The sequence below is a fragment of the Coregonus clupeaformis genome, chromosome 6 (genome assembly GCF_020615455.1).
Source record: "Coregonus clupeaformis isolate EN_2021a chromosome 6, ASM2061545v1, whole genome shotgun sequence".
NCBI classification, from domain to species: Eukaryota; Metazoa; Chordata; class Actinopteri; order Salmoniformes; family Salmonidae; genus Coregonus; species Coregonus clupeaformis.
The window spans coordinates 3,864,748-3,877,220 of NC_059197.1; the positions used below are offsets into that span (position 1 = coordinate 3,864,748).

A 12,473-nucleotide genomic window follows, 5' to 3' on the forward strand; every position below is an offset into this window, starting at 1 on the left:
ATTGAGCCTTCCTCAGCTACTTAGTTAACCTATTATAAGGTTTGTATTGGAGGCCTACATCGTGTCTGGCAAACTGCAGATGAGCTGCGTATTGTGCAATTCCACGAACAACCTGGAGAGAGGCGAGCATCTCCTTCAACCGGTAGACCTCCAGTCGCAGCCAGTCCGGTCTGTGACGTCACATTCTAAACACGGTGGCTGGTTGTGCGCTTGTAAACAATAGACTACTGATTGGGTCCTGGGCACAGGGCAGGCAAGACACGCCGGAGAGAACAGAACTAGGAAGAGTGAACACATTTTTTAGGAGCTCAGCGCACACAAAGCAGCGATGCAACAGATGTGTGCCGGCTATTAGGTGGGATCTTTTTGTCCATTTATTGGAGAAAAAAATTGGAGGGGAATGGCATGTCTTATGGCAGCCTTTTCTGTTAATAACGCCAGTGTCACTAACTCCATTATAATGGTAAGACAACTCTCTTATTCATTAAAAATGAAAATGTGATTGTGACAATGTATTGTGATAATATTAATGGTATTTTCTTTAATGACATCTTTTTCATCCTTTTATTTAACCTTTATTTAACCAGGCAAGTTGTTTAAGAACAAATGCTTATTTACAATGTTGGCCTGGCATGTTGTGCATTTCTTTCAATGCATTTCTATAAATGAACATGTCTGATCAGCATTTTTCTATCAGTTCTGCTCATCCAAAATTGGTCATCAAAATAGGCAGCCTAGATGAGAGGATGAACTGTGATAACCCCATTCCAAATGATTGAAACGCATTATGATTGTGTCAGTATACTATGTGGGAAGTACTTTAATATATGTTTTGCCTTTTCAAATCATGATAATTACAATAATGATAACAATATTTGCTGATTATTAGGCAACATGACTATATCAATCTGTGAGTTTCTCATTTAGGCATTTTGTTTAACCTTATGGCCATAAAAAAAATAAAAATGCTGGCTTAAAAACAACCCAATTTGGGTTATTTGGTAACCCAGCGCTGGGTAAATATTGGAAAGAACATATGCTGGGTTGTTTTGACCAAGACAGTTGGGTTGCGTGAATAACTCAACATGTTGTGTTGTTGGGATTACCCAAACATGGGTTAATTTAACCATCAGTTGCGTATTTTTTACTTACGTGCTGGGTTGACCTAGCAGCTGGGTCTTTTTTTACGTAATCCCTAGGTTATTTTCAGGAGGCGTTGTTTATTAGGGTGTGGCTTTCAGATGTATATTTTTAATGGCCACCCATGAGAGTAGATGTCATTGCTTCTTACCATGTAAGTTTACATATTGCAAATAAAATGTTTCCTTAAAATGTTTATCATTTTACACATTCTTCTAGAATATTAAGATTATTTATTACATATTATAGTACGCTGGTATCTATCCCAACAATGGGATTTGTATAGGCTTTTAGGGAACTTATGCACTTCTGTAAACCTCATTGAAGCTACAAAAATGACAATGTTCAACCGTAACATGTGATAACTATACAACAGAACAGATGAAAAGGAATAACATTTACTCTTACGGCTGGCTAAAAAGAACAAACTGAAAGCCACACCCCTACTAAACTACGTATAGTACATATCTCAACAACCCAGCACCAATAACCCAGCATCAACAACCCAACCTTGCTCTTTTTAAAGAAAACAACCCAACTAAGTGACCCAACGCCTGCAACCCAGCAGTTGGGTCAACCAAACAACCCAGCATTTTTTTGTGTATGAACCATAGGTTGAATGACTGCCCTCATTCTTCAATAATCAATATTTAATTACCCCATTTGCATATGTAGTTAACACATACCATGTAGTTAATCAGTATCAGGCTAATTATTGCATGGCTGTTGTTTTTCTATGCGCCCAGAGTAAGCTAAGCTTTGTCCGATTGTAACCCCGGGCACTCTGCATATAGATAGACACAGATTAGGCGACTCTGCAGCAGCCTACAGTAGCCTATGCCAATATTCACTTAGCCTAAATCTGAAACGTGAAATTATCAGAAATGTACATGCACAGTGCATCATATCAATGAATTGTGTTATAAGATATCTTTATTGTATTCAAGTTTGATTGTTATCTGGGATCTGTTCAGTGGTCAAATTACAATTATTGACATTGATTATTGAAGAATATAACTTATAAATGCCTCTCAGGCTCAGCACAACTGTCTTGGTCTATCATAATCAACAACAACAAAAAATTACTAAATGTTTTGTTGTTGGGAATAACCAAGATCATCAACAAACAATGTATAGCCTCAAATGTTTGAAACTATCATTTGGCTGTCATGGACTGTCATTCCTTGCATCACAAGCATTGCCTATGATTTTGAGAGGGGTTACATTTTCTTAGTCTCATCCCTCAACTCTGTATATCAAAACAAGTGGCGAGGCGGCCGTTTTTCAATGCCCAGCTTTAATGGTGTAACCTGCCCCACATTGTTTGCTAACTTTTTGATAATTCAATCATTTTATACCCCAAACCACCTGTTTTACCTCTCTCTCCATCACCACCAGAACACCAATGGGCCTCCTGATCTGATGCTGGACTCCAGAACTGTATGTGTATCTATCGATGATGAGGTGGAATCAAATCATGTGAGAAGTCAACAGACTCCATTATTACATGGGCATCTGAAGAAAGTGGAGAACAGTCTAACTGAAGCCCAACGTTTTTCCTACCTGCCACGTCGACCAGCAGTTAACATTGAATTCAAAGATGTCTGCTACTCAGTTCCCGAGGGACCATGGTGGGGAAAGAAAGGTGGGTGCATTATAGGCGTTTCTGAGGAATCTTATTTTTCAAATCAAATCAAACAACAGGTGTAGACTGTGTTGGTGTGTGTGCGGACCATGTCCTTAGTGATGTGTACACCGAGGAACTTGAATCTCAACCCGCTCAACTACAGCCCCGTCGATGTGGATGGGGGCGTGCTCGGCCCTCCATTTTCTGTAGTCTACGATCAGCTCCTTTGTCTTGCTGATGTTGAGGGAAAGGTTGTTGTCCTGGCACCACACTGCCAGGTCACTATAGGCTGTCTGTGATCAGCCCTACCACCGTAGTGTTGTCAGCAAACTTAATGATGGTGTTGGAGTCGTGCATGGCCATGCAGTTGTGGGTGAACAGGGATTACAGGAGGGGACTAAGCATGCACCCCTGAGGGGCCCGTCAGGAAGTCCAGGATCCAGCCACAGAGGGAGGTGTTCAGTCCCAGGGTCCTGAGCTTAGTGATGAGCTTGGAGAGCATTATGGGATTTAATGCTGAGCTGTAGTCAGTGAACAACATTCTCACATAGGTGTTCCTCTTATCCAGGTGTGAGAGGGCAGTGTGGAGTGCAATAGAGATTGCGTCATCTGTGGATCTGTTGGGGCGGTATGCAAATTGGAGTGGGTCCAAGGTGTCTGGGATGATGGTGTTGATGTGAGCCATGACCAGCCTTATGACCAGCCTTATCAGCATGGTGACATGCTGATAAAAATTTGGTAAAACAGATTTCAGTTTCCCTGCATTCCCTGCGTTTTTCATCATGAATCTGATTCTGGAGGCAGAGTGGTCACTAGCTGGCACAGCCACAAAGTCATAAATCAGATTTTTAACCTAACCGTAACCCTAACTTTAACCACACTGCTAACCCTAATGCAAAATCCTAACCTTAAATTAAGACCAAAAAGCTCATTTTTGTTTTCATGAATTTTTACAATATAGCCCATTTTGATTTTGCAGCTGGCCCTAGGGCTGTTGCAGTGACCGTATTACCGCCACTCCGGCGGTCACGAGTCATGAATGCAGTCAAATTTCAACATTACCATTTAGTCACGGTAATTAGGCTTCTCCAAGCTCTGATGCTGCTGTTGGTCATTAGTAGCTTACCAAACTTGCTAACTGCCTGGTACTCAGCACTCTATTGTCCCTCTAATCACTCTGACATCAATGCAAATGTATTCGAAAATCTAATCAAACACTTCATGAGAGCCCATGAGCTCATGTTGCGCAACATTTCTGTAGGCTATGGCAATTGCAGGAGAAAACAGAGTGATGGCCACTAATAAAAAGCGGAGGATCCCATAAGGCCTACTATATATTTATTTCTCAACTTTCCTAATATTAAGCACATTGCTTATATTTATAACAGGAGTATAGCCTACCTGGCTGGCATGAAAATAAACCATGGGGAAAAGCGTCCTCCATTCGCTATTTAAGTGCATATATTACATGTATTTTGTCTAGGGCTGCAAGATATATCATTTCAGCATCGACATTGCGATGTATGCATCCGCAATAGTCACATCGCAGAACGTGCGATTTAGTAAGGTAAACATATATCAGTCTACAATATATGTATTTTTAAAATGTTATACTAGCATTATATATGTCTGATATAACGTAAATTACTCAGATTTATGGGTTATTGGATACACAGTTTATTATTATTATTATTATTTTAAACACGGAGTTCGTTGCTGCACGTGGTTGACATGCAGGCTCTGCTTGCGCGTGACGAAATGATGAGCGAGGAACAGGCAAAAAAAAACGAAATGGAAAATTTGGTTGCAAAAAGAAATGCATCGTCAATTATATGGAAATATTTTGGCTACAGACAGGATGATTGTCACGCCCTGGCTCTGGGGACACTGCTATGTTCTCTATTTCTATGTTGGCCTGAGTGACTCCCAATCAGAGGCAACGAGTGTCAGCTGTTTGCTGGTTGTCTCTGATTGGGAGCCATATTTAAACTGTTGGTTTTTCCTTTGGTTTTTGTGGGTTCTTGTTTCAAGTTGGTTGTGTTTGACCGTGTACTGTCACGTTACCGTCTTTGTTGTTTTGATCGCGTTTCGCTCAATAAAGAGTATGTTTGCCTGCAACGCTGCGCCTTGGTCCTCCTCTATGTTAGACGATCGTGACAGAAGAACCCACCAAGACAGGACCAAGCAGCGTGAGGAGGAGAGAGGATGGACCTGGGATCAGTGGAGTAGGAGTCTCGACTGGGCCAAGCCAAGTGAAGAGCAGAGAGGTTGGACTTTGGAGCAGTGGGGTGAGAGTCTGGCGAGAACTAGGGAGGCCTGGTCCACGGGGAGGAGAGACCCCCAGAAAATTTTTAGGGGGGGGGGCTCACGTCGTGGACGACGGGGCAGCAGGAGGCCGCGATGGAGTGGTCCAGCGGGTGCGCAGAGGAGGCCGCCAGGTTAAGGGTGCCACTGGTCACAGAGGAGAGGGAAAGTGTGGAGGCACGGCGAGAGGTACTGGGGTGTGTTACCAGTCCGGTCGGGCCCGTTCCTGATCTCTGCGTAGGGCCAGTGGTGTGTGTCCCCAGTGCGGTCCGGTCTGTTCCTGTTCCTCGCATCGAGCCTGTGGTGCGCGTCGCCAGCCCGGTCCGGCCTGTTCCTGCTCTCCGCATCGAGCCTGTGGTACGCTTCGTCAGCCCAGTCCGGCCCATTCCTGCTCCCCGCACCAAGTCTGTGGTGCGTCTCGTCAGCCCGGCTCGGCCCGTTCCTGCTCCCCACACCAAGTCTGTGGTGCGTTTCGTCAGCCCTGTCCGGCCCGTTCCTGCTCTCCGCACCAAGTCTGTGGTGCGCGTCGCCAGCCCAGTCCGGCCCATTCCTGCTCCCCGCACCAAGTCTGTGGTGCGTTTCGTCAGCCCTGTCCGGCCCGCTCCTGCTCTCCACACCAAGCCAGTGGTGTGCGTCGTCAGTCCAGCACGGCCCGTGCCTGTTCCCCGCACCAAGCCAGGGGTGCGTATCGTCAGCCCGGTCCGGTCCATTCCTGCTCCACGCACCAAGCCAGGGGTGCGTATCGTCAGCCCGGTCCGGCCAGTTGCTACTCCACGCACCAAGCCAGGGGTGTGTATCGTCAGCCCGGTCCGGTCCATTCCTGCTCCACGCACCAAGCCAGGGGTGTGTATCGTCAGCCCGGTCCGGCCAGTTGCTACTCCACGCACCAAGCCAGGGGTGTGTATCGTCAGCCCGGTCCGGCCAGTTGCTACTCCACGCACCAAGCCAGGGGTGCGCATCGTCAGCCCGGTCCGGTCCGTTCCTGCTCCACGCACCAAGCCAGGTGTGCGTGTCGTCAGTCCGGCTCCGGCCAGCGGGGCCAGACCGGACCAGGGGTACTTTGGGGGGTTGGAGAGGGAGTGGGGATCGGGCCCAGAGCCGGATCCGCCGCCAAGGCGGAGTGCCCACCCGGTCCCTCCCCTGTGGTATTTAGTTGGCGCGGTCGGAGTCCGCGCCTTTATGGGGGGGTACTGTCACGCCCTGGCTCTGGGGACACTGTTATGTTGAGCCAGGGTGTGTAGATCTATGTTCTCTATTTCTATGTTGGCCTGAGTGACTCCCAATCAGAGGCAACGAGTGTCAGCTGTTTGCTGGTTGTCTCTGATTGGGAGCCATATTTAAACTGTCGGTTTTTCCTTTGGTTTTTGTGGGTTCTTGTTTCAAGTTGGTTGTGTTTGACCGTGTACTGTCACGTTACCGTCTTTGTTGTTTTGATCGCGTTTCGCTCAATAAAGAGTATGTTTGCCTGCAACGCTGCGCCTTGGTCCTCCTCTATGTTAGACGATCATGACAATGATGTTGACCAAAAACAGGTACTTTGTCGAGAGTGCCTTGCAATTGTTGCCACAACACGAGGCAACACGACCAATTTGTTCGATCATTTAAGGCGGCACCACAAATCTTTGTATGACGAGTGCAAAGCATCTCAATGCCCTCCAAAGCAAAAAGCTATTTCGGATGCTAAAATGTCAAATGTAAATGGATGCCTTTGCCAGTATTACACCATACGAGAAAGGTTCCAAACGGCAGAGAGAAATCACAGAATCAATAACATTTCACGTCGCCAAAGACATGGTACCAATTAACACGGTTACCAAAGAGGGTTTTAAAAACATGATCCGGTCGCTTGACAAGCGTTATGTAATGCCATCACGCAACTATTTTTCTCAAGTTGCCATCCCAGAGTTGTACGAGAAATGCAAGGCACAAGTTGAAACAGAGCTGTCACAAGTGGAATATTATACAGCAACAACGGACTTGTGGTCCAGCCGGACAACGGAGCCCTACATAAGTCTGACCGTACACTTTATTAATGAGGACTTCCACCTGAAAAGTCGCTGTTTGCAATCTGCATTTTTCCCAGAGGATCATACATACATCCTGTATTTTTTCATATCGCAATATATATAGCAGAAAAACAAAATATCGCAATGTCAGTTATTTCCAATGTCGTGCAACCCTAATTTTGTCCGCTGCTCCTGTTTCGATACAGGTGCATGATAATGGTCCATTCTGAATCAAAATAAATGTCACACATATATTATTTAGTGTATGAAAGACAAGATTAAATCAAGAATAGTCTGATGGAATCATAGTCGCACACCTCCTGTAGCCTAGCCCATAGGCCTATATGTTTTAATAAAGTTTGTATCACAACTAAAGTGGCCAAATAACTTCTTAAAATTAAGCACATGAATCAGCTTTACAAGGGGTGTAGAGCCTAACTGGCATATATAAGCATCGTGTGAGTTTCAAGTTTGGGGAAGATAATTTTCACCATAAAAATGCATCTTTATAATAAAAGCATTACATGCATAATTGCATTTGCGGTCACTTTTGATAATGGTGTTTTCCCGTTAATGGAACATTCACACTTATAGCCTACTACCAAGTGTGAAGAAATAGCCTAATAGTTTATCAACATTTTAAGCTAAACGTTCTGATCTGTTGCGTCAGCCACATTGCATAAAAACGTTTTTTTGATGCTAGTGGCTGTATTAATTTGGGATCTATCGCATCCCACAAATGTCCCAGACGATGTTTGGAATATTTATTTCTTGCACAGAATAGAATAGGTCGACTTTTGTACTATGGGGGATAGTAGATTGACATAGGCTAGTGCTTTTGCTGTTCGTTAGGCCTACTCATCTTGTTGGCTGACAAAAAGTAAATGTGGACAGTTCTTCCAATATCTTCAATATGCACCTCGGAATTGGATAACTACGCGCGCAGTTGCGTCCCCGATGCTTCGGTCTTAACTTGTAGCCTGTGAGAAAGACCCGATCACGTGACAGAGAGCCGTGTGAGTGAGAGACGCTTCGGATTGCGCAGCACACACAGGGAGAAGGGCGCAACACAGCACCACGGGCTGCAAACGGCATGGATTATTTTAGGGTGCATTTCGGCCACACAAAGGGGATGCTGCCGTGAAGTTCGAGCCATTATCAAGTGCTTGTCAAATTGTGAATGAGAGACTATTTGAGTGTGTACAACCTGCCTTTCAAGCGACTTTTTTCAAATCATCATTAGAGTCGCATCATGCAGCCTTACAATGTATTAAAAATCAAAACATATAGCCCAACGTTTGTAGAACAACTAAAGTTACATGAATAACTCTAAATTAAGCATATAGGAGTACCTATTTCTTTGTTAACCACTCAACACAGAATAGCCGCATGTGCGCACTCCCTCAAATCGTTTGGAGAAAATATTTATATAGTTTGGAGAAATTATTCCTATCACTCAGTTCTGCCTCAAGAACAAGTCATATTCTAATAAATGTCAACCTGCATCTCAAAGGGGAAATCTGCAGTTGCTACATACATTTTTGGACTTATAAATTAATGAAATATACCCTTAGATTCTTGAAGAATATAACTTCTAAATGCCTCATCAGCTTAGTTCAACTGTCCTACCCGTTCAGAACCCAAAATATAAGCTTGTTTTAGTCCAATGTTTGTAAACAAACACTGTAAACCCTTAAAATATGATTAAAACTATAATTTTGAAATCATGGATGGTCAGTCCGTGCGTCCATAGCTCTGTCTATGAATTTGAGAGTGGTTACATTTCTCCAGCCCATCCCTCAGCGTTTTGTCAAAGCAGTGGTGGGGTGATACTTTGCTATTATTTCAACGGCAGATTGCCCTTCTAAAGAACCAGTTTCATTGAATATTAAGTCAATCAATAGTAGGTCAATTGTTACAATTCTGTACTTACCTTTCCAACTGAAAGAGTAATGAATGTTGTCTGTACATAGTGCACTAGAGAAAACTGCAACATACAGTGCCTAGTGAAAGTCTACACACCTCTTGCACAGTCTTCACATATTGCTGCCTAATATTTTTTATTTATTTAATTAATTGTTTTTTTCCTACTCCAGATTTTCAAAGTGAAAGAACAATTATAGAAAATTCTCAGAAAAACAACAACAAATGTTAAGCTACAAGCAGCATTGCCGGGGACATTGCTTGAGACATTGCCCTAGGACGAGTTACTTCTGTACTGTTTACCATGCTTGCCAAATATCAGAACTCAAAATCAAACTGATCATGCAATATAATATGCTTTTCAGGTTTTGTGGACCATTTTCAATGATGTTGACTACTTTAAACGTCTTCTTCTCCAAGACCGCTGGACCGATCGGCACCAAATTTGGTACATAGCATCTATGTACACATGTTTTTAAATGCAACCTTTTGCAGGACTCTATTTCTAACAATATGACTGCTGTGAGCCAATGAGCTTGTATGAATGTTATTTCTTGTCCAACAGCGCCACCGTGTGGCCAAACTGAACCATACTTTACTGGTTAGCTAGACTCATATTCCTGAGCATGTGTGCCAAATGTCATCACTCTGAGTCAAAAAGATCAAGAGATGTAAACATCTGCCATTTATAGCACCACCATGTGGTCGATCTGAATATGCTTGCATAGATTTAGTCTTGACGGCGTTTGGAACATGTCTACCAAGTTTTGGTACAATACGAATATCCGTATCTGATTTATATGCATTTATGTACAAGGTCACTCCCATCTGAATGTTTATTGGTCAATAGCATCCATGTTGTTTTAGGTACTGGTCTGGAAAATGTTGAGTTGAGAGACCTTGGTCTATATATGCTATATATAACGTTTCGACCAGATCGGTCATTCGGTGCCAGAGGAGTAGCGTTTTTGAGTGTTTTTACATTTTAAAATTGCGGAAAATCCATCATGGCGGACCTTAGGGGATCATGAGGCAAATTTGTTCCTTGTGAGGAGAGGGACCTACGTACCCATTTTTTGGACTCTAGCTCACACTGGGTGAGGGGCGTGACCTTGCAAAATGTGCATGTTAAATCAAGTGTTATAGCGCTACCATGTGGCCAATTGGCTTGCCATTACGTGTGAGGGTGTGGCCCATGGCTTTTACTATCATGCAAGGTTGCACCTTCTTAGGCCTCACCTCACAGGAATTATAATTTTGCCTTACAGAAGAAGAGGAATAATAATAATAATGAAGGCCAACAAATACAATAGGTTTCACCAACTTTGCTGCTGAACCCCTAAAAAACAAGATGTCTTGATTGCGTTTACACCCCAGAGTTAATACTTGGTGGAAGGACCTTTGGCAGCCATTAAGATGTGAATAATTTTGAATAAGATTCTACCAACTTTGCACAACTCTTAGGGCAACATTTATTCATTGTTTTTGTCAAAATTGCTCAAGCTCAGGACATTTAGTTGGGAGTCATTGATGGACAGCAATATTCAAACCTTATCTCTGATTTTGAAGCAGATTTAAGTCAGGACTGAGACGTGACCATTCAGCAACACTCAACATCTATTGGAAATCCATTCTGGTGTCATTGGCATTAAAATGTGTGTAATTGGCCCACTGAACATTTTTATTCCATCCCAAGGTTCGGCATTCAGAAGACTGAAGCAGGGTTTCCTCTAACTTTTTATCTGGGCTTTGCTAAAAAAATTAAATATATTGCATTTGTAGATGTAATTTTAAGGTTGAAAAATATGAAGATTGTGCAAGAGGTGTGTAGACTTTTACTAGCGACTGTATAGCTTCAGAAATGTTAATCACATGGATTCGCTGAGCTGCATGATGTTACGCAATGATTGTTATGTCTGGTGGATTATCATATATAAATGAGGATTTGCATATTTGTAGGCAGAAATAGCCGCTAGATAGGATTGATTTTGCAGGGATCGTATTTTGTGGTTCAATCAAGCTTGTACCATCTAGTGTTCACATAACAAGTATCAGCTCCAGTTAGGGACCTCAAATCACCTTTTAGAGGAATCAGCTGCCCGACATCACTCCATCCCACTGAGCATTTTAAGAATCACCAACCATTATAAAAGTTGATTTGATGTTGAGCGGGACGGAAGGCTATTGCTTCAAAGACGTGCCATCATACAAATTACTGTAAACAAAGTAAGCTATTACTTGTTAGCCTTTGAATAGGCACATCCTTACTCCCTCCGGGTAAGTGATTGCTCTCCCACAAGAGCCGAGAGAGAGAGAGAGAGAGAGAGTCGTTAGCGAGGTTGCTTTACATTTGGGATTGGGTGCTGGTGGTAGTGTTTCTGTGAATCTGTGTTGACGCAACTGCACAGCTGGCTAGTTACTCTGGCACGTCTTTACTGGAGGGGGCCCTCCTCCCATCACATCTTAGCAAAGCACTGTGGTCTTCATTAGCACTCTCCATGGGTGTTCATTGGCATACGGACCTGCACCTTCTGTCTGTCTGTGCATCTGTCCATCTGTCTAGATCAGAGAAACATACAGACAACATTAAGATATAGAAGTGCAGAGAATACAAACATGTAATCTAATCTAACGTAACCTAATTATTCAAAGGAAGCCTACAGTAAGATGCAGTGACGCACATGTATTCTACATAAACAAAAAACACATCAACAATGAGCATGAACGAAATGTAGGTCATCTAAATTGAATGGACGTTTGATTTAGATGATGGGAACTTCTGTCTGACCTCATGGAATTGACCGGATGCCGTCTCGGCAACATTACAGCCTGTATTGTTCCTGCTTGACTGAAATGGAAACTGGGCCATCAAGCTGTCCTGCAAATCTTTGTAATCAATATGAAAAGGAAACTGACTGTCTTTCTGTCTCCATCTCCTGCTCAAAGCTCAAAGGGGCAGTGGCAAAATCAGATTGGACAAATATATAGTATCAGAGTAGTATGGTCTAGTTTCTTTGACTAGTCTGTGTGCTGTAGCATCATGTCTGGCATTTTTTCTCTTTCTCTCTCTCTTACTATTGTTATGCACACTTGCACATTATAGCGTTATGTTTAAGATTCCAGACTGCAGTTTATGTCACTGAGAAATACAGTATCCCTTCTAAAGCTGGTGAGCAGCTCGGAAATCATTGCCTGACCTGTGGCATCAAGTTTGATTTTGTTGAACCCTGGAGGGATTCAAGACTCTGTAGGATAATCTGTGGTCTGTGTCTCTCATCCAAAAGGCATTCGCATTAGAATTGTTTGTTTCTCAAAAACGGGGTCAGGGCCTGCATTCACAAAGCAGCTCAGAGTAGGTGTGCTGATCAAGGATCAGGTTCTCCCTCTTATTAATTATGATTTAAAAGGCTAAACTGACCCTAAATCAGCACTACTACTCTGAGATGCTTTGTGAATACGGGCCCAGATCTCGT

At 43.2% G+C, this 12,473-nt stretch overlaps 1 protein-coding gene across 1 annotated transcript in view; it reads left to right on the forward strand.

The window, feature by feature from the left end:
* Positions 1-259: 259 nt before the first annotated feature.
* The window catches only part of LOC121567318 (ATP-binding cassette sub-family G member 1-like), a 60,096-nt gene continuing 47,882 nt past the window's right edge, over positions 260-12,473 (forward strand). Inside the window, exons 1-2 of the mRNA XM_041877267.1 lie at positions 260-463; positions 2,539-2,785. Coding sequence (XP_041733201.1) covers positions 401-463; positions 2,539-2,785 — 310 coding nt within the window. The 5' untranslated portion in view covers positions 260-400. The remainder of the gene's footprint in view (positions 464-2,538; positions 2,786-12,473) is intronic.